The 27,107-nt window shown below is 31.4% G+C and overlaps 1 protein-coding gene across 1 annotated transcript in view; it reads right to left on the reverse strand.

Annotated features, from left to right (window-relative positions):
* LOC131853324 (paired mesoderm homeobox protein 2A-like) overlaps positions 1-26,280 on the reverse strand; it is a 41,621-nt gene extending 15,341 nt beyond the window's left edge. The window contains exons 1-2 of the mRNA XM_059204184.1: positions 26,052-26,280; positions 12,395-12,591 (exon numbers count right to left, since the gene is read on the reverse strand). Of these exons, the coding sequence (XP_059060167.1) occupies positions 12,395-12,591; positions 26,052-26,280 (426 nt within the window). The remainder of the gene's footprint in view (positions 1-12,394; positions 12,592-26,051) is intronic.
* Positions 26,281-27,107: the final 827 nt, after the last annotated feature.

Genomic DNA, 27,107 nt, shown 5'->3' on the forward strand with positions numbered 1-27,107 from the left:
TACCAAAGTTGATAAATAAAACCTATTTGTAGGACGTTACAGTTCATTTCGCTTTATAGTCAAAACAATCGTTACGTCATTCCATGATCATTTTATTTTTTTTAGTAACTGGTAACATGTGTTAACATTTGCTGATAATCCGGGACTAACACATCATAATAAAGAGATGAATACATCGTTTATTCAGGCCGTATGTCGGCTATTCGACAACATTTAGCTCTGATGACAGGTGTACTGACGCAAACTCATCTTGTTTGATTAAATAAACAGGTAGGTTAAATCATTATACTCCGCTATTGTTTATTGTATTATATATATACCTACGCGTTTGATTAAAGATTTGTTTTACTTATTCCAAACAAGTTGTATTCATACACAATTTATCCATGCATGGATCCATAAATCCATGCGACTTGTTTCTTTAGATAAAGGATAATCTATACTTCCTTGCGGTACAATCTATCCACCGGTTAATTTTTATTATGACCCATTCAGCAATTTAGTTATCAAAAAGTAATAATATATAAACAGCTACTCTTTCGTATTACAATATTAGTATAGATTCTTCAATTAAACATAGAGCAAAACGCCTACATAATGTGGAAGTAAAATAAACAGCCTTTTTCCTTTGAATATTTTAATTAGAACATACCAAATTTATTTTCATTACCTATTGCGATACCTATTCAAAATCTCAGTACCAGTGATGTAACTTAGTCATATATAATAATGTATATTTATACATATATTTTAATTTTAAAATTAACATTAACTTAGCTTCCAACATGTTAATCGACTAGTCAATGATTTTTTAATACTGGCACTAGATAATAAAAGGACTCTTATATTACAAACTGTATGACAGATGTGTCCATGGCTACCCTGAACGCTCGATTACCCGCTAGCAGCCCCTTTCATCTTGTAGATTCATAAATAAACACCCATTTCATTTAACCTCTAGTCATGTTTATCATATTTTTTCTCTACCAATTTAATGAGGTAATCGTAGATATATGCAACCGTTCTTTCTACATATTTTATAATAATATATTTTTATTACATTTGTATGTTTAGTACAAAGTATAGTAGTACCTACAGGTAAAGCAATAAACAAATATAAAAATATATTTTATATTTGAAATTGTAAGTAAATCTATTATATTAATAATTTTGATTCAATCGTAGAGTTGGCATTTCACTATAAATCATTTTGGAACTTCCCTATTCGAATCTCTATTAAAAATGGAACAGATTTGAATCGATTATGACGAATCACCGTGATCTATGTGTATTTGGAGTGCTTTCGCGAAACAATGGGATTTAATCAGTTCGATCACGGCACGCGACACGACAAATAACCGATAGTAATCGCAATTGGCAGATGTTTCTAACTGTGACTGTATTCGACGTTATTGCCGGAACGTTATTTTAAAGTATTTTGAACCCTTATGTTTAATCAATTAGTTTATTGAATTAAATTTAATTTAGATATTCCAATCTACTAATATTATAAATTAAAACTATGTCTATGTGTTTATTACCTTTTTTACGGATTTTGATATAACGATAGGTTGTAATATTAGGATGGATATTTCTTATCGTAAAAAAGCAGACTAAGGCAACTGCTAGTAAACCATATGTCTAGATAACAGTACAAATGTAGATACAATATATATATTGATGAGTTTCACTAAGGGTATTTATACCAATTATTTCTTGTAATATACAAAGAACAAGATACAAGGTGATGCATCGAAAAATAAATGCATCAGGATAAAAAAATGAAACCTATGAGTTTTCATTTTTTTATCCATATGTTATGAAACCATATTGACATGTCTAAATCAACTCCGTATAAGAACATATTCGTGACCAATTGTGAATAGATAGAGTCCTGTTAAGATGATATTAATGATGCTAGACAAAAACTTAAAAATAGATTTTTAACCATCAATGTTCTTAGATTTCAAATTGACTTCATTTTCCGACATTGACTCTTTATATATCAACGCTTTTTTTATTTACAGTAATATTTTTTATTTTTCACTAAGACGCGAGTAAATTAATTAATTGTACTATTAAAATATATAATGCGCTCAGTATGACTAAAAATGAATGTTCGAATTCTTAATAAACATAAAGAAAAAAGTTGGATACACAGTGATAATATTTACATGACCGCACCGCGTCAGCTTGTTACATACCCCTCGATGACAGTACACAGATAGAGTCGCCCATACGTAATTGCCAAATGATTCGTGAGAACAAAATAGTGTTAAAGAACACTTTGACCAAATGTTAATGTGTTTGTAACCTATAGCCATAATGAAAATAAATGTATGTTATTTGTTAAGAAATTGATAGAGTACTAGCATAACTTGTAGTATTTTACAAGTAGGTATATTAAATTTTATCGATTCATCTATTTTAATGTATATTAAAATTGTCTTACCTCCAACAAACTATCATAAATATGATGATACTATGTAACTCAAATCTAAAATGTAAGTAATTTATTTATAAAATTAACTGACTTAGGACTTACAATATAAAAGATACCTAGAAATTAGATATATCAATATTATTATTGCCCCAATAGTTAACAAAATGTCATTACTTACTAATTTTTTATTTATTATTTAACCTTAATCTTAAACCTTATTTTGAAATATTATCTACCTTTATATATATGTATCTACGAGTGACATCGACACAACTGGCATAGGATATTGGGAAGGTTACAATTAAGTCTTCGTAAAATATTTAGTAGGTATCTCAAATCGCGTGGTCTGATATAAAATTTATCACGATTAACATCAATCTTTTGTAAAACAAAACCATAAATAAATTTATGTATCCGTCTATATGAAGAAAATAATATACTTAATAAATATTGTACTTAAACAACACCTAAGTAATGATGCTCCCATAAATATGTGCATATTTATAGAAACGTAATACATTCGTGACTTCTAAATTGTAGTTATTTCAGATTATTGCTTGCCATTTCCCTCCTTGCGACAAACCGAGTGAATCGGTTATGATATCCATATATTGTGTGCAGTTTGATAGCTTCTGACGGCTCGCCTATGCTCCCCTAACGGACCCAGAACCCACAATAGAGCAACGATGAACTTGCTGTTTTGAATTATTATAATAATAATAAACTATTTTTTATCCAGTGATGTCGACTATATAAATACAAAAAGATGAATGAATCGTGATTTAAAACAGGTACAACGAATAGTTGTTGATAAAAATGAGATTTAAAATTTATTGAGTGAATAGTTTTGCCGCAATTGTTCTATGGTATCTACACATTAATGAACTGTCTGATATATTGGATTTCAGTTCACAATTCCTTTTATTTATGTGCTTTAAATCTATAAATATATTTTCGAATAGAAAGAATAAAACAATATCGATAATATTTTTAATATGATCAACTAAAATATTATTATTAGAATAATAAAGTACGTGGATCTTATTTATTAAAAGCATCTTACATTGGAATTGCTGCTTAAATTAGAATTAGGTAAAAAATAATCTTAAATTTCTAAATCGTTATAAATAAATCAGCAACATTATTAATTTCCGAAGTCGAAGAATTGTCGTCGAAGTATAATTTTGCTTTTGAGAATAAAATAAAAATATATCAATTAGGTTTATAGAATAGAACATAACCATAGAACAACGAAAACATTTTAAAAATAACATAGCATAGAAGCACATTATTGATACGAGGGTTGTTCCAAATTACAAGTCCCAAGACATCTAGTACCACACCATGAAACAATTTTCTCACATTCAAATTATAGTTTCAATGCAGGGAATCTGTAGCTGTACTTGATCTCGCGACATCCCTCGGGACCACAAAACAAGTAGCGAGCTAAATGAAAAATAATTGCAGTACAGTTACTCCTCGCATAGGGTGGTCGATGACAGTGACAAAAATATTGAAATCACAGCGGGGAGAACGAAACAGAAATTAATGTGTCGCCTAAAATAAAATTATAGCAATGTTCGTAGATACTATTAGGACTATAATTATTAGTGGCAGAGGGCGGCTTGTGTATATACCTTGGAGACCTGTTAATATGAGAAAAATAAAAACTAGGATTCCCACGTTGTCATGTGCAGAAATATTAAATATTACTATAATAAATATTATTATATTAAATATTACTAATTTTGGTTAAATAATTTATTTGACTATGAAATCTACCGTCGTAAATTAATAGATCGAACACATCAATAAATTGTAACAATAAATAGTATAATTATAATCGGTTTTAAAAGTTTAGTCAGGATGTCATGTGACATATATGTACGTGTATATATGAAAATACGGGCAAAATGACAATTACACTTTTATTGAACTTCGTTGCAAATAAGGCGCTATGTTATATATTACTGAGGAATATATAATTTGATAGTCAGTTTGTAGTCCCGGCGCAGCGAAGGTGACGCGTAAAGTGGTACCTACTCTCACTTCCGTTGGGGACTACGATACACGCCGTAGCCCCGCTACGCATCCTCACTCTACTTTTTAATCACTTTAAGTGCCTGCTACGATTTGCAACACTTCTTTATCGTGAATAACTAAAGAAGAAGAATGGCTTTTCATAGAAAAATAATGTATTATGGAATTATACTTACTACAAATGCAATTTTATGCCCCTATTTCCACATTTTGAAAGCAATCATTTGATTATAATAGTTTATATATCACAGTACATTTTGATTTATAGTCACACTATATTAACTGTAATTTGTTTACACAGATATTTGTTTCGCTTATAGTAATAATACAAGATTTTATTCCGCAAGATACAGAATCAGTATTCAAAAAACCCGATGAACCAAAATATTTTTATTACAAAACGATCATAATAGAATGTAACTTAGAAAATATATCGTACTTAGAAGGTAATAGGATCGTTTGAGAATGGCCTTCTTTTTAAAGTCGTTTAAAAATATATCTCGAAATAAGTTAAAGACGAATAGTTCAAAGGAATAGCGAGTGTGCAAATTACAGAGTAGTGTAACTCGTGCGAAAAATATCAGTGAGATGTTAATCGGTTAGTCGAGACGAATTATCATTTATCTGCATCCCGTGGGAGAGGCGTGGAGCACTCCACTGACACTTCCCACGGCGTAATCTGACATGCTTGTCCGGTGATATCGACCTTGTTACTGTCTACCGTATCGAATGTCAAGCCCCTCGTGCATTATCACATAACCTAACAAACGTAACTTCCCTATTGTAATATTTTTATGTAAATAGAAGCAAATGATAATTACAAGTGCTAATTTCGAGATGTAATAATATTATTACATTATCATAGAATGATGTTTTTGTGTTTATTTATTTGTAATATATACAAGTAATTATTATTCTAAACTAATTTATTATCAATTACACAGGTTTTCAAACAATCCAGGAACCAATTATTATTTAATTCAAATTAGTCCAGACATTTTCGAGGAGATAGATCGGCGAAACACAAGTCTCTGTACCTGTGTTTATCCTTCTCCTTTATATTAAGAATATATGATAATATTTTAATAATTGGTGGTACTGATAATGAGTACAATAAAAAATATAATAATATTCTATCGAGTTTTAAATACAATATACAAATATTGTCTTACTAATATTATAAACGCGAAAGTTTGTAAGTATCGATGGATATATATGTTATTTCTTCACGTAAAAACTCGTTCAGTAGCTTATTTATTTTGAGAATACTTTAGAGTAATATGACTTATACATCCGAATAACATATTCTATAAATTTCAAGCGGATGAAACCGTAGGCACTGCTAGTGACAGTGACTCTATCTTTTAACATTATGTTGAAGTAGCATACATGAAACTGTAGGTATTGAGCGAAATCAACTCTTTATTACACAGACTTATTTTTATATTGTAGACTAAAAGGCCAAAAACATAGGTACGCATACAAGTCATCCATAAATAAAATACACAAGTAAACCATTTTGTTGTAAACCATAAACTTGTAATTTTAATTTAGGATAATTAAAATGAAGAGTATTTAATTTGTCTGTGTGAGTTTTTATTGTCAAACCTTCAAATACAAAATCACTAATGCTTCACTTTTGGCATTTTTTACGTAACAGATGTGATTTGGATTTAGTACACAAAAAATATAATATTTAATAAGTATTAATTAAATCACTGTAATTTATACTACTTTGTCAAATATTTAAAAACGATTATACTGTTCCGAAAATTGTAGTTGTCTATGTCTATGGTCCAATCACACCACCCTCGAGGCACGAGCAAGAAAGGAGGAACGGGACGAATCGACCCACCGCTTAAGTGATTACTTGATCCTCGTAGCATCAACCGGCGGCAATCAACGCGATTAACTAGGGATTAACGCTAAACCTACCATTACTTCGTCGCTATTATTTGAATTAAACACTATTACGATTTGAGAAATAATCAACCGCGATGTATTACACAAACTATTTTTGAGTAAATATGTCTTTAAAACAAACAAACAAACAATTTATATTTATTGATATCCTGTACTCCATACTGATATTACAGATACGAATGTGTCTGTTTGTCTGTTTGTCATCTTTTCACAGCTAAAGAGTTCATGGATCAATAAAATTTGAAGTAAACATGTATCACGGCCACTGTAGGCTCGCTTTTATTTTTAAAAAATCTATTGACGTCACGGATAACTGTTATAATTCCGTTACACATATATATACATTTTGTAGTATACAATAGACTTCAAAAACAAAATTTTCTATGTATGCTACTGTATTTTTTATATACAATGTCTTAGTAGGTTGGTAATAGTCTTCGCCAATTCCATTCCTAATTGTAATATAAAGTATCTTGTACGAAAATCGTACTATCTAATATTACATTTGTACTAAGTAATTTTGTTAAGGTTAATGTCGTCTATTGCACACACACATATTTCTAAGGACTAACTAAGGTGTTATCTTATATACTTAATGTCGTCACTGTCATCTAGTAATCAAAGCACGTTGCTGTCCAAACGACTTCTTCTCTCTGATAAATTTATGTTTCGACTCCTTCTTTTACATAACCTAAAAATATGTATGTATACAGAATAATAGACCAATAATAATATTATGGTTTCATAACAATCCCGATAGCGTTATAAAACAAAATGACTGATTTTATACCCCATTTGCGATTGGCAATGACAAACACTTGTGGCAAGTGTGTCTAATCATTCAAGGGTACGAGTGCACGCGTGCTTGGCGCGTGCGGACTCTCCCGGCGCGTGCGCCACCTGCTCGGTGCATCCCCACCATCAGATTAACTACAGTTCTCATCTCTCACTCATACTCTACTTGCGTATCACACCCCTTAATGTCAAACTCAACAATAGCCAGTTCATAATTGTTTGTTTATCACAGATTTTATCTGATTATGTGACATGTAATCTGTTTAATTGAAATTACTGGACGATATAATAAAGTGAACAGTTTTATAGCGAATATAGTCTTTTTTTAATCTCAGAGACTAAAATGATAGGTGTAAATGTTAAAGTTTCTAATAATGTTTCGAGCTGTAACTGTGTAGTGAAGCGATGCCGATTTGTTGAATGCTTTTTTAAATTTTAAATGGGTTTCTCATTATAAAGTTTCCTACATATATTCCACAACATAAAAATACTTTTATATGGTTCCCGTACATCACGTACGTTTGTATATTATGTACCCGTACATTAAGTACGAATTCAAATTCAAATTCAAAATATTTTTATTCATGTAGGTTTATTACAGACTCATATGATATGTCAAATCTACCGTCAGTTCGGAATGATTTCGAGATGAGAAGAGCTGACAAGAAACTTAGCTCGTATTTTTTTTTTACGTTTTACGGTATAAAGCTACAAACCAAATATTTTTTTAATTACCTGAATAGAATATTTTAAATACGTGTATTTTTTTAAATCTGACACCATACGAAGTTCATTTGTTTTACAAAGGCAGTTAGTTTATGTTTTCGTATGTAATATTATCTTATCTATGGGTTTAGTGATATATATTTAATTAAAACCAACATCCCTATATTTATGAACATTCATTTATTAATGTTAAGTTAATGCGTTTTAAGACATTATTTCTAAGTAAACTGTAAATATGGGTAATTCATATCCATTTTCGATGCCACAACATTATTTAAGAATTGCAAAAATGTGGCGACATAAATCATGTTAAATTTGTCTCTGAGATAAGTAACAGATTATGTTATATGTTTTTTATCTCAGACTTAATAGATAAATATTATTAAATTTCAGATTGTTTTAATTATTTGTAATTTAATTTCTGTATTTGACAACATTTGTTGTGTGTACACGTTTCGTGGGCTCTTTTCCAATTCCATATTACGTATAAAACATACCATAACATATTGAAATTTGAAATTATTGAATCATAGCAACACAATAACGTACATAATATAGATTTTTCGTTAAATAATATATAATAAACATGTAGATGAAGTAAAATACAAAGAACTACTATGAATATAAAGGTACGAGTAAACTCTTTATCAAAAACCATACTAACGTTCAAAATAAAAAATATGGCCACTGGGCGACTACTGCTCCATACAGATTGCGTTATACATTAATTAATTCAATTATATATTGAAGTAGAGAGTGCAAATCCCCACAGAGAGTATAGGCGCAAGATGTAAGATCGAAAGCTGGATTGACATTTTGCTGGCAGCTCCCGGCGCGGCGGCGGTGCCCGGCACGTCAATCTTTATTGCAAGCCTCGGGAGCTTCTGTTGGCTATTGTGCCGTCTCCCGTGACGTCACAAGTGACCGTTACAATCGCACCAATAATACAGAGTGCCCACTACCTCACCATTGTGGATATGTATACATGTTATTTTATGTGAGATATATGCCTATGTACATTAGTTTTAGACAAAATTATTGAATACGTCTTAAACTGACTCAATAAATGGTTAAATAACTAGTCTTAGACTTAGAATTTATAGGTATAAGACCAATACAAACCAATGCTATTGATAATAAAATAAAAACGAAACAAATATTTTTAGGGCGGTAAAAATTAATGTGAACGTAAACAATTAAACAAATGGACTATGCAAAAACATAGTTGATAAAATGATATATCATATATCACATACAATGCCGAATATATTACAGAGATACATAAGTTTCAGTGTCAACAAAAATATTACCAAACTTGTAAAAGTATCAAAGTTATCTTATAAGGCACATGAATAGTTTATTCAATTAAGTTAAGTCTCTTCTTCTACTTAAAGTCGGTAAAAAATAGCATTTAGAGACAGTTCCAATAGTTTGAATAATAATATATAGAATAAAGAATTCTTAATAATCTTAATGTCTATAGTTTTGTCTATAGACAAATATATGTTAAGAATTTTGTATTATTGTTTTAAATATAATTTTTGTAATAAACTAATCTTTTTACCACATGGGAATAACAATAAAACCAAAATGTTCTGTAGTAAAACAGAAATTATTGGCTGGGATGGTTTCGAGCTACATGGCTTGATGGATTAAATTGCCCCATCCCTATGACAACGTGGGCACAGAAAAAATACGCTCTGCATTAAAAAGCAGCTGGTCATTTTTCAAATGATTCCTTTTGCTCTAAGCGAGCAGGTGGCCGAGTTTTTATTCACATGATGTGAACGAATTGCGCGTTTGCTTTACGCTTACATCGTACCTACTCTGTTTGCCAAGAGCCTCTAATGAATTTACGTGTAGATAAAATAAAAAAAAACCGTTAGTATATGTATATTAAAGGATTTTTGAACTTTGACTGGAATTCTTTACTGAAAATGATACATATAATTATATATATAACAGGTTCTGGCTAAGGTTTTTCTGTTACAGGTAATATTTGTTTTTTAATGAGATATAAAATATAGCTCCAAAATAAATTATTCTATATGTTTTTTAACTTTAAGTATATTGGAATCATTTGGTTTAACTGAGTTTATTTACTAATAAATTGAGAGATTCCTTTCAGTACCTACGAACTATAAAATGTTTCTTTTTTACAACATTTATTTTGTATAAGCTTGAAAGGGCGTGAATTTGTTTCCATATGATATTATTACCTGAAAATTAAATATTTGTTAGTGTAATGTTTTTTATTGTATATATTGTTTTAATGATGGAGCTTGAAGATACTCTACTATAAAATAATGTAATTCCACAACAAGTATATTTAACAATAAAGTTAAGGAAGTGAATGAAAGAAAAGTAGTTTTAATTTCGTGCATTATTTCACTTTAGTTAATATAAATAAAAAACTTACACACCAAAAATGGATGACGTATAAACATTTTTGTTGTTCTTACATAAAAATTTACAAATGATTTTAATTTTTCCCGTGTAGTCACGTCGTCGACACAGGAAAATTCACCATCGCAATGCAAAGTAAAATTTGGGGAATGAATATTAATAATTGAAAAGCGAGTGTGGTTGGAGTGTTGGACCCTCCTCGCGCCCACCGCGGGCTAACGGCTAGGTATTTTCACTCAATTACTTTTATGTAGCGATGTGTCTTCAATTACGTAGTAAAAATGATTTTTAATACCGTTTGCAAGCCTTTTGATTAAGAATATGCTTTATGGTCTTGTTTTAGGTATTCACATTTATTTTGCTATAGCATGTTTTTACTGAAATCATATTAACTATGTAATAAGTGCTCTGTTAATATGTTTTATTTGTAAAGTATTTAAACCTAATTTAGAAACCGAAACACTATGGTAAAACTTTAATATGTCGATATAAAATATATTTGGTAACACTACATTCAGTTATAAAACAATACTTATAATAAAATTAAATGTAAACTCAAGATACAAGCAGGTATACGCGATGCATTTGCTTTGTTTTAATCGTATCGTGTAAATTTGTATTTTCCAGGCGAGTTTTAATTATCAGGAGTCGCGCGCGCTTGAGTTACGCGACCGCTCGCGATATTTATGGCGGCCCCCGCCATTCCGATACACTTTTTAACGTAATGAGCGCTCGTTGTTGCAGGAGGGTGCCATGTTTTTCAGATATATATGTAAATATATACGACGTTATGTATCCACAATGTGTATACATATTTACTTGGTGTAGGTACAAAATGATAGTTAAGTGTAAAATGTAAATATGATTACAGACCTAATTTAATCATATTTACTGATAACCTTCCCCAATAGACTTTATGAGCAGGTCATCACAATATCTTCTGTAATTCCTTTGATAGCTTTTGTCTATTACCATTTCTATGAATTCAAGTCCTTAAAACAAATAAGTTTCATATAGAAGTCTCGGTACCCAATAATTTTACTATCCTATTACAGCCTTCAAATTGGAATACTAATAATAACCGAGGACAATTCACTACTCCCAGGCTAAGCGGGCAGAGGCAGGCAGAACTTGGCAGGCAGGTTTTAAGTCCTAGACAACTGATAGATAGATACTAAAATACTTTTTCTGTAAATACATACATAGAATACAGACATACTCATAAATACAAATGTTTGTCTAGTGCGAGGAATTGAAGCCGCAACCATCGGAAATATGGTGGTGTGAGACCGCAACAAAGTATAGGTAGGTAAGTATATGGGTACACTTCTGCACACACATTACAATCGATCTTCGATGTCATTAATATACCTGCATAAGGTAGTAGCAAAAATATATTAAATCCTTTAGTATATTTTTTACTTTTATTTTACTATTTCCAGCATATATCAGTCCAAAGTTATAATTTAGGTAAAAATATATTCCAAAAATGAAGATGAATGATAATGTAAGTGCTATGTTGTTCCATTGGAAACAATAAGAGCGCTGGTTGCGCCGGGGGCGTCATCTCCCAGAATATGAGATAAGGTCGTCGGGTCGCCAGTTCGCCGGTCGCGCGTCGCCTCTGGGTTTTATACGTGATCAGATAACTATAGGGCGGGCGCGGCTCACTCCCGATTCTGGATTGCATTAAACATTCAGAAGGAGCACACGTCTCCTACACCCGACTCACATAAAAATGAGCGCTTATTATGAAATTAACTAGAGTTAACCGCGAAATGTCGGCTTGCTTTTTTTACGTAGGCAGCCCGTCAGCCGCAGCCGAATTACTAGACATTAATTGGCCTCTGGAAATGTGACGGACAGCGCAGGAAAAGCAATGTATTTTTTTTGTCGAGCCTCTATTTTATGCTGCGTAATTTTTTCTTCTAAATAATGTCTTCTTGATATTCTTCGTTCACAATTTAATTATGTAATCGTGCAGTAATAATGTAACTTACACAAATTACGATTTTGTTTCGAAACGAATGTATTGAAATTATAAATTTATAAGTTACGTACCTGTACTCTCGCTTCTGTTAGGTCTATTTTCATAGCAATTTCTTCCCTAGTATAAATGTCAGGATAGTGCGTCTCTTGAAAAGCTCGCTCTAACTCCTTGAGTTGCGCAGAAGTGAAGGTGGTGCGGATTCGTCGCTGTTTTCGTTTTTCTGTCAATGAACCTTCATGGCTGCCGTACACTTTGTAAGGTAGTCCAGCTGTTGAAAATAAAATTACTTTTATACCGTTCTAAAAAACACACATGACAATGAAATCGAACAGGTGTATTGCGATATATTTTATTTATTTCTAACCCATTTCCCTTAAGACAAAGTAAGTATGAAATTGTACTATATTAATAGAGCTTCAATGTAAAAGAAAATAGGTAGAAAAAGGCAGAACTTTCCAAAGGTGAAATTGATTCCTAAATCCCTACGGAAAAAAACATGTACGGATACTCAATCAATCATAAAGATATTGTGTCTAATATATGTAGTAGTCGAATAGTTTGATTAAGGGCCAATAGTCCCTTTTTTACAATGTCGAACTATATTAATTTAATTATTTATTTTATTTTCGTATCCTGTTTTTTGGTGTTTATAATCGCAGGATGCACATGCGATCGAAATGATACGATAAAATGTAAAAATATCATATTACACACAAAAGTATATGTCACGTAAGTTTAATAATAACAACAAACAAGGCAAGGATAATAATAACAAACATTTCTAAAATCAATTAATTATTAGGAACAGTTTGTTGAATAGTCTACATTTTTTACATTAATTGAATAATCTACATTTTTCTTTATATATCTAAATAAAAATTTTGATATCTAAAGAAAAATAGCATTTCTATTATGAAGAAAAAATTAAATATAGAAGCGATATTGCTTCCAAAATAGAGCTTTCTTCGTAGATGCTCAAGTATTGTATGCGGCCATTTTTGTCTCCCCTCTCGTAGTCGCGCCCTCTTATATATACCTACCTCCTATATATATGGTATTGAAATAAATAGGCGTCTACATCACTCGATTATACCTAAACATTGTGACGTTACTGAAAATTGTTACAATTAATTTATAAGTAGTAGTTAGCAATTATCATTTATATAACAGTAACACACGTTAACGGTATTTCGGTAATATTGTAAAATACCTGCTGATTGACTAGCATAAATCTAGTATATTATTCATTAGGATAAAAAATATATTATTTTATACGACATTTATATTATATGTATAAATTAGGAATGTTATCTACAAATGTGAAAATGCATATGTTCATTTGTTTTTTACGTACGGCGAAAATTGCCATAGGCATAATAATTCTGATGAATAATGACGTAGGTATCTGTAATAGACCTACGTCAGTGATTCCCAAAGTAGTCTATATCGACTCCTACGACAAACTGCAAGGGATCTACGACAGCGGTCATCTTACTGCTTTTACTTTATGTTTTTAACACTAAACTTTACTACAGTTAGAAATTGTAAACTTAAAAAAAAATCAATACCAGGTAAGAATGGAGGGTCTATCGAAAAATATGGCAAGGGGTCTACGACACAAAAAGTTTGGGAATTTTGTTTTTGATTTATCAAAAATAATATAAAAATAAAACAAATCGTTTTTATCAGTTTGGTCTGGTCAGTCAATATTATTAGTTTCTAATATTTCTAACCTACCATTATATTTTCATGAAATATATATTTATTTACAATTTATAATAATAAAATGGAATAGGAAAAGGTCCTAATAGTAATAGTAATAATAGTCGTAATAGGTCGTAGAAGAAATATGATCTTTTAAAGAAATATCAGGACATCGGCAAAGATAATCGAAATTTTAAAGTACTACGCACCGGGATATCTTTAAATTGTACACATTGCGATCAAAAAATATCATAATACTACACAAATATCTGAATGTGGTTACTACTAGCTATAAGGCCACTACCTACCAAGCTATCAACAGTCAAAAGTGGATGAAGCAAAAGTTTTAAATTATATTCGTTCTTATTACTTCGACTAATTTATGTATGTATATTGTGTATGTATATTTGACCCTAATAAATTAGTGCTAGTTGGTAGTATGTATTCACACGTTTCGACTTGAAAATGTAAGCTTATTTAAAAGAGCAACACACAAGTTTCTTGCTCATTTTTCTTGTTATGAGACGCTTTCCGAATGAGCGGTAGATAAAAAGTCGTTATAACTATTCAAAAGTGCTTAAATTAAGTTTATTTTGATAAAGGATTTTCTATTCTATCCTATTCAATTCGAAGATGCTGCCCATCCCGCATTTTGAAACGCGGTATAAAAACAAATATATAGAAATATTTTACACACTTTTGACACTAAATTATTAAGAATTGATTTTGAAATAAACTTATTACATTTCTTTTTGTGAATTTGCTAATTATTCTAAGAGAGTACCTTCATGACAAATCTATATTCACATTTCTGTAGATAAAATTGTTGTAGTCGTTCGTTTTTTTAAAAAAATACTGATTATACTGTTCTTTCCTGATTACATTCATTAATATGATTTTTATATATTATACATATGATAATTACATTAAGCCATTGCAATATACATATTTTAGTCATGTGCATCTCTACGTATATAAAATCGCAGTACTCTCAATCATATATATTATTCTATAGATTGTTGGAGAAGGTACTTCGAAACATACTCGTAAAGTGTGATAGAAAAACTCGTAGCTATCTCTGGCCTGTCGCGTAGCGTAGGTATCGATCGTAGCTCGCTACGGCCATGTATCCGCGGCAATGTAACGTTTCTTTTCATTTTGTACGTTACATTATCTATTACAAGAAGTTATTGCATCGTTACAGCTTATATAAAATCATTATTGGAAAATCAAATACCAATTAATTATTTTTGTGATTCACTGTGAATAAAATAAAGGTTTGCAATATCTTATATATAGTTCAGTGATAATTTTTCATTTCCTTTCTCGGTTTATAACTCTAAGAACCATGAGCATGCATTATGATAGTTAATAATGAAATTTTGCTACTTAAATACACTTATAAAAATAGAAAATAGTAGTAAACTTATACCATTATCTATATTTGATCTATATTTTTTCCAATGGTATCCTACATTACTGTTACGTATAATAATACAATTTGTAAATGAATTCAAAATATTATAATAATTCTTTTATGCAAATTACTACTGGTTTTGGCTCATACATTAGGAATCGGTGAACACAAAACTCTTTATAATACTATTAGTAAGAGATACTTAGCTAACTATATATTTAGGATGATATAGAAAATCCTATACAAATAAATAATCTAACCGTATATTTAAGTGTAAACCATTAATTTAGTTATGTAAGTTATTAGTGTTAGTTACGATATATAATTCCTTGCAATGCGTTTCAAGTTTAATATTTTATGGCTAACTACTAACGTAATTAGTTATAAAATCCCATGGAACCATAACAAGTGTTAGAAATTAGAGGCGGCGGCGTGCAGCAATGGGCCGCAACGGACCACAGACCGCACGACAATTACCTCAAATGAACCGGAATTAATCGAGACTCGCTTCTTGGCCGAGCTGCGGTCTCATTTGCATTATTAATAGAGGCTGCTGGGGCTGCGAGGGCTGCGGGAGGCATAACGCCGTGTCACTGCCCCACCTCTCCCGACTTCACCCCCTACCCCGCAATTTGCAGAACCTAATGAAGAGGATCTTGGCAAGATGTTTCTGTTCATAAGATGTTTAATTTGGGTTTGCAGTTCATGGGTCAGGCCTCTCTGCCTCGTCATTGTAACTGCGAAGTTTAAGTTATATCTAACAGATTTAACATTATTTTGTAATGTTTAGGTATGAAAAGAATTGTATCAAAACAATATTGTACTACAATGTAGTATACAGGCGAACCGCCTTAGCTTTATACAGATATTTCACAACAATATAAAAAATATATAATTCAAAATATAAATTTATTCTTTATTTTATTCATATTTTTTAATTTGTTGATAATGCTGTCCTCTATTAAACAGTTCTACATTACTTTGCTCTACTGTCTATAATTGCTGCAGTTTCCGAATTTTCATAGAAATTCCTAAGGTTTTCGAATTCTATCGACTATGTTCATCAGGGATAATGTTTATAATAAGATTCTAATGGTAAAATATTTTTAAATCGATATTGTAGTTTCCGAGCTAATTCAATGCAAAGAAACAAACAATCAAATCTTATCTTTATTGGTATATATGAAATATCCAAATCTTATATATAGATAAAGAGAAAGAAAATACTTGTATACTTCATAAGCACGATAATATAATCTATTTATACTTTGATCGTATTTAGAATTAGACTTTGAGTGCAAAATTAATAGATTTATATATTCTACATTTTCAATTTTTATTTTGTTTTCAACAAACATGTCTTTTATATTGATTGTAAATTTTATCAACAACATTTTTTCCTCGAAAACGCGAACACTGCTTATATAGTTTCTTCTTTCTGCTTCTTGTGGTATGTGTGTTGTATAGTGGCTATTTATTCATTTATTTTTAAGTAATATTTATGTGTAATAAAATGTAAATAATTACATTTTATTTCTAATTCTTTTTAAGCAACGTGATCAAATCCAACAATGAGTATATTTTTATAATACAGATATATCTACGTATAAATAAATATATAACACCGTGCTAACACAAGTCACGTTACCCGAAACACGTGGCGCTAATTAATCGTCAGAGACCGATTAATTCACAGGTGATATGATCCACAACCCCCGCACCTCTCTCCCTGTACTGAAATGCTCTCTAGACGACTTCCCCCCACCGAGCTCGGGGCCTGTTGTTAATTACTAGACGGCGAGACTGCTTGGAGGGCGCTAAGGACTTTGCATTTTAAGACATTTTGCGGTTACATAGAAAATTATTTTTAGTAAACGTGACCTAAATACATTTTATGACTTATTTATACTATTGGCTACTGCAGTGACAGCATAGTTAGTTCTGCAGAATAGCGTGTTACCACGGGCTATATTTTATAACATAATACCCATTATGCTGTTATATACATATAGACAGTTGACACTTATTTACAGATAAGCCGAAGTAAGATTGTTCGCCATTTCATTAAAAAAAACAAAATACGCTGTTTAATATTTAGTATCTATAACGTGTCATATAAATTTAAAATCAATGCAAATCAGTTCCTGTCAACAGCTTTCACCATACAGATTCGTAGTAAATTGTATCGCAATCCATCTAGGCGAGCCGTGGTTCATTTTTCTCGCGTCACGCGAAAAGTTCTCCAACATTCATAATGCAGACGGTGTCGGCACGTCATCGCGATCTGGCAGCATATTGCTTGCCGACGCCGACTCTCGAGGCCACACGCTCACACGCCCCACTACAGAAGGGTTGGCTACCTTCAAGTAGATTAATGAAGGCCCGCTACCGACTCACAAGACTCCTTCGTTTCTTCAGTATTGTATATCAGACGTCCCTAATGTAAACATCAGTTGCTTTTATTTAATTTGGAATTATTGTTAATAATAATATTTTTATTGTTTTATTTTTCTTATTTCCAGGATGATAGCTATCATAAGGTATAAAACTCTTATACAGTCACATTCTTGTATGTCCGTTAAAAAATTAAATGATTTGCTATATGTACTTGTTGTTCTTACAGTTAACATTTTTAGTCAAAATATTATTATTTTAAATGTTATAATAGAATTGACTTCATCACAGACCTCTTATATTTTTGCTTTTCTTTATTAAAATGATAAAATTTCTAATATAAGGGGAACCTTGGGGTATTGTAAGGTTCTTTTTATAACATTAGCTATCTAGTGAAATTTTCGTCAAAATCGGTCTAGAAGTACCAGAGATTTACAAGAACAAACAGACAGATAATTTCTTTCTTTAATGTCTTCTAAACAATTTCTTTCTTCTTTAATGTATAATTTACAACTATGCATTTAAAATCCCACACATCACAATGCGTCTCCTTAACTCACTGCATGTTAAAATTCAGTCACAGTTCTAGTTACCCGAGACAAATTTGAACAATTAAAAAAGTCAAGGGCCCTTATAGATATTTAGAGCAATGTATATATATCTATATAAGTATACGTAGTATTTGAGTTTAAGAAAGATAATTGTTATTCTTATTTTCTAGTCCGCGTGGGACGAATTTAGGGGCTAGGGGCTGAGATGAGTTAGAAATTTACTGTAAGATTGCCTGAAATATATCATTCAAGTACTTTACTTCACATAATATTTACCAATGCATTCATACACACATAAAAATATAGAAATACTACTTAGGTACTACAAAAACAAGTAACAGGAATTTCGGATATTTTTTTCAGTTCCACTCTGTGCATGGTGAATTATTTATATTTTTTCTTAAGTATTAAGTATTATACTTAATCTTTATAAATTATTTCTAATTACATTACACTAATGTACTCTGATTTTACTGACTTTTTCAGTGAAATATTAAGTATACCTACCGACACTTCTCACTTAACACAAGTAGTCATAGTTTTTATTTTTAATGATTTATGTAAAGTTGAATTAAAAAGCGAATTATATAAAGTTGTCTATATTCAGGAAAAGAAATTGTAACTATGTGTCATCTTTTGAAATAAACGTTTTTCTATTTATTTATTTATCATTTAGCCATTTTCTACTACAAGAACCTATTTCGTTTCACATAGCCAGAATTGAAATAGTTGAAAAACTTTACCGGTTAATGCAACTCGATATTTGTTGTATTTGAAGTTATAAAATACGCAGAGTAATGTATAGGGTAATATATTTTATATTGCAAATAAACATGTGGGTAAATTTGTGTAATGGTGGCAGTAAAATGGGAATACATCGACGTCGCAGTTAAATTGTAAAGGAATGAGGCAGAACGACACAGCGCGGGACGCGCTTTTGTAGCTATGGTAATCATAAAAAAATAATATTACAACGTGGTTTGTTGGCAAAAATAATAATAAAAGGCACATTCATGGTTTTTATATCTAAAATCTCATATTCCTAGAAGGAGACAAAACTAACTAGTAACATTGTTTTAGTATAGGAATAGTCTAAAGCAGTATTTAAAATCGTTTATGTTCAATTAATTTTGATGATATGGTATAGGTATACTAAAACCTGTACGAAAAAATGAAAAAAGTAACTGACAATTAAATTACCTACCTACTTTATACTCTGAAAATGACAGTTATTAAATAATTACGACATACTAACTCCACGACAATTCTGTATACCTCATAATATAGTACCTACAGTTAATAAAATCTGTGATAGTGGTCCATCGAAAACCAAAGTGTTATAGTTAAAACAAGTTACAATTTAACGAAGTAGCTGCACAGTAACAGTAACAGTTTTATCTGCCTGTACCCATAGCCCATAATATATTATCAATATATATTTTTTTAATTTAATTTTTAAATATAATTCACAATACAATGAAAAAGTTTTAACTGATTGAAGTGAACATCGCACAAACATAACCAAAAAAATGAATATGTTTTTGGAGTAAAAAATACCACCAACAAAAGGAACAAAATACCTATCGCTGATATAATATATCAGCTAATCCCAAAAATTATTAGATACATACTGTTTTTTTAAATAATAATCAGAATATTATATTCTTATGTAAAAACAAGTCAATGAATTTAAAATATTTTATACTTTTATGAAAAATATTATCTAAAGTATTATACTAATTACACTATTAATACTGATATTAAAAGGCATAAATAAAATCGGAAAAAACCTGTTAATAAACCTTACTATAATTTGACCTATTTTTATAAAAACTAAAATCAATCATCCATGCAATATTACGAATATATGTATGTATATATAGGTAGATTCTACGTATACTATTCATTCAAACGGAGATATTTTATTAAGAGTCCAAATAATAAAACCCGTCTAGACGACACCTAGAGCCATTTTCATGTGTTACAATGTACACGATGGAAAGAAAACAATAATTTCTTTCGTAAAAATAAAAGTGGGTACCCTCGTCGAGTGTGCCGCACCGCAGTAACATTGTGGAAGTTACGATCGCGGCTCCCGGCGCAGCTCAACTGTGAGATATTGCCTTTTTTATGGCCCACTCTACTATACTATACTGGGACAGAATAGATCACATGATGCGATAAAATATTGCCCTCCGTCCTGGCACCAAATCGAATTAACCCGTCCACTTGCATACAAAGGAGACATGGAAATAGAAAAAGCGATATCGAGTTGGGCACCAAACATTTTCTTCTGTAATGAACAAAATGTTAAAACGACAATATTCACCAAGTGGAAATAATAAAATATTGTAATCTTTGATATCTTCAAAGTATTTATTTGTTTGAGACAAATAAAAATATTTACTATTGTTTAATGTAATATGGCATTTTTCGATATGAGGTGGTCTATAACAGAAGTAACGTTATATGTCTTGTCTTGATATCTTCAATATGCCAGTAATTATTTATTAATATGTACAATAATAAATATACACAGTAGCCGCGGTTTCACTCTCATGAAATTTATAGCCTAATTATGTGTTATTTTAATGTAAAAGCTATATTACCGTACAGTTTCATCAAAATCCGTTCAGTAATTTTGCCGTGAAAGAGTAATAAACATCCATCCATCGATCCATCCATACTCACAAACTTTCGCTTTTGTAATATTAATAGGGTTAATAATATAATAATAATTTCAACAGAATTACCAAATTTTACTTCTGATAGTAAGAATAGGTACTCGTAAAACAGAATGTTTTAATATCGATCATAATATTAATCTGAGTATATATTATTTGATAGTTAGTCGAATTCGGTACGGATCGCTAATATTCTTTGAAATACAAAAAATATAGTTCAGAGTATGACTGAATATTTACTATTCACTTAATATAATTTTCAGTTAATTTTAATACGATAATAATAAGTAATGCAATTTATTCATATTATTGTAAAGGGAAATCAATGTTAGAAGTATCTTGCTCGTTCTTCTTGTGAAGAAACAGCTTTCGGAATGAACGATAGACAAAAAGAAAATAAGTGTTGACTATTCAAAAGAACTTCAATGTAACTTTATTTGAATAAATTATTTTCTATTCTATTCTACATCCCAACATTTATGGAAAATGTAATAATAGTACAACAATAATTACAGCAACCCGTCACTAACAAAATAATCACAATCCTAACCTTGTAATTCTTGTAATTGTACTACAATTAATACGCAAACTTGTAATTAATTTCCGCGTGATTAACGGGTATAATCCCGACTTACTCGGGATTACGTGAGCGTTGCCGCTCGAGGTGAGTTATTGTGTTGCGTGGGAGTCGCCGGAGGTGAAACAATTGCGTCCGCGGGTCGGGAGGCGAGGGGTCCACGCCGAGCTGAGAGCCACAAGACGTGGAGAAGGCTCGCTCGAGCTTCGTTGTCCTCCCCTTAAGATTCTCGCGGACGCCACTGCCAATTAGAGGCGCAATCGCTCACGCGGCAAGAACACCCCCGCGACCCGACTTGCACCCGCCCCGCCCAGCACACGTCTAGTCTTTGTTTAGTGATCGTTGTCCCTAGTCCAATCCCGAATACTTATTCAGCAAATGGAAATGGTTTCAGTTCTAAAACTACAGAAAAGAGGTATAAAAAGATATTTTACACTGATACATATAGTATACGCATTTTTCATTTTGGTTTGTAAAGTTTGTAGACTCTATTACTACATTTTTCATAAGTTCATTCAGTGGAAAAAATTGTTCAAGTTTTTCTTTACTAAGTATAATTGATTTATTCTAATCAACTGCTTGTGAAAGTCCTCTGAAGGTGGATATCTTACTATTACTATTACTTCACAATACATTTATGAAAATATCATGTATACACGGAAGAACTTTTAAAAAACTCAAAGACTGTACAAGTAGAAACTTACGCAATATAAATAAGCAAATTTTTCCTAAATGCCATCTGCACAAAATCAGTAATTCATTCTATGGTAATTGCGTAAAATTTAATAATAAACTGCCAGAATCTGCATTAAATCTGACAGAGAGGCAATTCAAATCTTATATTAAACAATTTTTATGTAAGAAAGCCTATTACAGGATAGACGAATTCATAGATGACAACATATCAAGTAAATAATTAGTTTATTAGCATACAACGTTATAATTTAATTTTCTCATTGCTTTCTTGATTTAATTGATTGATTTTAGAAATATGTAAGCGTAGCGGTTTTTGTATTGATTGCCACATGCATTCTTATGTAAAATGTGAATACTATACCTATCAGATGGCAATTGTAAGTAGCTTTGACGTGGACTAGTGTTTTGAGTAGTCATGCTCACTAAAATGTCCAGACTTGTGGCGGCGTGGTGGGCCGGGTCATTGGGCTCCCTAAAATATGGTCGAGCGTAGTGATGGCTGGCTCATCCGTCATACTCGTGAACGGGTGCTGCTTGAAGGGACTGGTCTGCTCTAATCACTATGACTGATTTCCTCTTATTAATTGTTTAACCTTTTAAGTTAGTTATATATTAAATATTTTTTCTATTTGAGTATTTAATTGAATTAGTGCTAATTGGTGGTTTGTATTCACATACTTAAACTTAAAAATGTAAAGTAATAATAAAATTATTTAAAAGAGCAACACGCAAGTTTCTTGCTCGTTCTTCTTGTGATGAGACAGCTTTCCGAACTTCCTTTTTAATCCGGTGGATTAAAAAAATGTAATGACTATTCAAAAGTGCTTCAATGTAAGTTTATTTGAATAAATAATTTTCTATTCTATTGTTGTGTATTATCCTGAACTTTATATATTTATAATTTAATTCAAGTATGTATAGGTACAATCTACACTTGTTATCCTTAGGTAATTTTGTAGTATCTATAAGAAATATTAATATTTCTACTTGAATGTATTGACACCATTTGCTTATCAACAGAGAAAGCAAAGTTTTACATATTAAGATATGTGTAAAACATTTACTATTATTCAGGTAGTTATAGAATAAATAATAGCAGTTAAAACCTAGAGTGTGCGTTGAAAATTAAAGAGTGCTAATTTAATATACACGTATGTATTCGTTACAGCGGTTTAGACTCTAATAGTCTGCTATCAAATTATCTGCATTTTTCTAAACAGCATAGTATTAGATGAGGACATTAGATAATGACATATTAACAAATGAATGTATCTAATACATGTAAATATTCCATTGTATATAAATTAGTCTGTAAATCAACTATTGCCGCTTCTAGTAACTGCCTCGGAACTATAACGGATCAATGAACTTTCTTGGTAATAAAGACCAATTTACATGCAGTGAAGAAATTTTAATATACCTAATAATTAAAAATAAAATAAAAATAGACGTAAATTTTAACAGATAATAATATTTATTTTAGATATTATTGCACATCTCAATCATGCATAAAAAGTGAGACACAAAATAACGTTACGGAATATTAAAAAGACCTTTAATACACGTCACTTAATTTCATCTAAACAAAATTACAATACGAAAGTAATAAAATACTATTCTTAATATTGTCGCTTATACAAAGCTTCTGAGTATATCAATTATGTAGTATAAAATATTTACTAACACACACCTAGTAGTAACAAAAATGAACAGAACCGTGAACATCACATTGTCATGTAATGCCCGTGATATCACTCATGCGTTGCTTTTCGAGGACTAAGATGTTATGCCTCCATAGACTGTAATTTCACTGCAACTTATAACTTCAACCAAAAGACGGCTTACAAAGCAAGCTTGGTGTCTTAAATTGGTGAGACTGAAGTGCACACAGACGCCTTATTTCAAGGTTTTACTTGAGTAATTAAGTATTAGTATTAAATTGGATATATGAAATTCAGTCGCCCTTCGATTTGAATTAATCTTTGATTACATCTCAGCAATAACATGAAGAAGTATTTATACTGCACTTTTTTATATTATATATTTTACTTGTCCCCATTATTAGAATACAAAATAGATTTATTGTTACTAATATAACTTACATAATTGTTCATTGTTTTAATTTTATTACGGATTCATATTTTATATGTATTTTATTCTTTATATTATATCCCTCAGTACAGAGTGTCTTGCGGCAAAGTCATCCTCTAATGCTTTCCAGTATATTCTATTTTGGGCTACCATTCTGCAGTATGGTTTGGCCGTTAAGATGAAATAATGCATTTCATCTTCCCAAAGTCAACGTCTTAATAACAGTAAAGTCAAAGTGAAGTACCTACTGCTATAAATGCTTATCTTAGAGATGATAATCCTTTATATGTTATTTAGAGTACTATTTTCTTTAGAGATATATTTAATGACATAATGGCATATGTATAATAATAATAATACTAAAATAGTGCTAAATGCTTCAAAACGTTTATTGTAATAAAAATAGTGGACCTTGCAGAATTCAAATGCCTATCGTTATGTCCACAATATTTAGTCGCATGTTTCCTATAAAGTTAACATTTTAAAAGATTTTTTAATTTAGCATCACCGAAGAAACATTTACATTTTGAGAAGTGTTTGGTGAAAAAGTAATAAAAAAAAAAAGTTTTTTTTTTAATCCAAATGGGGCATTAGAAAATAAATTAGAATTCAATACGAAAATAAAATACTCTTTTCATTAGAAGAATGAAAATCGATTCACATAATTCAAAAACATATTCTCATATCTGTGATAAAACAGTCAATGAATTGAGTATCGTTCAATAGAAACAATATACTTTAGATGCTTGCAGACCTGGTAGCAACGTTATTTTCTCGTATGTATGTTTTATTAGGAAATATTATTATTATTAATATAAATTTATATTCTATACTCTCATATAATAAATATAAATGACGAAATAGTATTTGCTGCACTCCTAAATCAATCACATAAAAAAATATAAATGAATAGACATATGTGACGGTTAATAAAATAAATCAGAATGATGTTACAAATATTTGAAACTATAATAATACCTACGTACGTATTTTATGTAGGATAAAAAAGCCACGTAGCAAATGCTCTACGTCGCTACACCCGCCGGCTCGTAGCAGCGGTCTACACTTTTCTTACAAAACGTTTATTGTTGTACTTAATTATATTAACCTATTTTATTATTGAATTACTACCGTGCAGCTTTAGAAAGAATTTACATTGCATTTCGAACTTCAACTTGATTTTATTAAAATACAGATACAAATAGATAACCCTCTAATAATAGCAATATTTTTCTTAAATGAAACTTATTATTATAAACATTTAAACTAGACGTATTATTAATATTGACAATAGGTATTTCATAATTGATATGAAGTACCTATTGTCACATATGATATGGTATATTTACAAGAATATGCATCACGAAATTATACTACAGTATACAGTATTACGCATAATTTCACAGCAAACCAACGTCTAGTATACCTCATCATTTGTGTGCGCTTACACTGAAAGTACGAGTATAGTAGGTACATATCATCATACTGTGGCCTATAAGGGTCGGACAGCAACAATAAACTTCGAAGTTCCGGGTGTGATTCTTGTGGTCACAGGTACATAATTAGTACGTAGCCGTCGGAAAAAACTTCTATGTAACTTTGAAAATTACTTACGTTGTAAATTCATGGTTGGCGGGAAAATATGATGATTCCTCATAGCCGCGTCCTGAGGGCGCGCGCACTGTGGCGGTGGTGGCTGGTAGCGCATACCCTGATAGCGATAAGCTGCTTGCGACATCTGGCCGCATGATGCCAGCTCGCCCCACGACAGTTCGCCGCCACCGGAGCCTAGGCAGCCGCTCTCAAATCCGCCACCAGCCCCACTCAAGTACCCGTACTCCATGGCTGCTAAGTGCCTTGGCTATCTAACCAGCTCACTTCCTAACATGTGCTCCGACAAAAACAGCGGTTGTTTTGGAAATTTAGCGGACGGCGAGCGCCGCGCCGCGCGGGGCGCGTGCGTCTTCTGTCGAAGCCTGCAGCGCCAAGGCTCACAACCGCATAATTGGATGAACTGTGACTATATCGAATTATGCCGATTACAGATGGTATCGGATCCGTGCGATAGTTTTTGCCGGGCGCGGAGGACCGCGCGCTCGCCCCACTCGAAATCGAATGATAAGCCTAATTCAATAAGGGCGAACCTCGAGGACGGGGCGGGGCGCGCACCCCCGATGACAAGCCAATGGCCGCGACCGCTTGCTTGGCCTGAGACCCTCATTGGTCGACTGAGCACCCCGCCCCGCACCCCTCGTATAGGGGTGCGTGTCACGACACTTGTCTACTTTTCTTTTCGCCGACAGTTCCTTTGTCATTGAGGAAAATAAAAAAGTCGTAATTAACGATCCAGGTACCCACTTAATGAATGATTCTAGGTATGTATTCATTGCTTTTCATTGAAATTCTGTAACTTTTAAGTTGAAAAACTTTACAATTCGTATTTCATACATTTTGGTACTTTGATTTTGGTAACATTAACAATTAATAATTCCAATAGAAAATAATGATGATTATACAGAAGAAAATAATAATGATGTTTCTACTGGAAAATCTAATTCCCTAGAGTAAACATTTTAATTTATTGTTTTACCTGTATTTATAAGATGTTATTGCACCCAAACTCTTTTTGTATATAGTACCTATAGGTACTAAATCTGACTTCTGTAAATG

Source organism: Achroia grisella, unplaced genomic scaffold (assembly GCF_030625045.1).
Source record: "Achroia grisella isolate CSIRO2021 unplaced genomic scaffold, CSIRO_AGI_Agris_v1 utg900, whole genome shotgun sequence".
NCBI lineage: Eukaryota > Metazoa > Arthropoda > Insecta > Lepidoptera > Pyralidae > Achroia > Achroia grisella.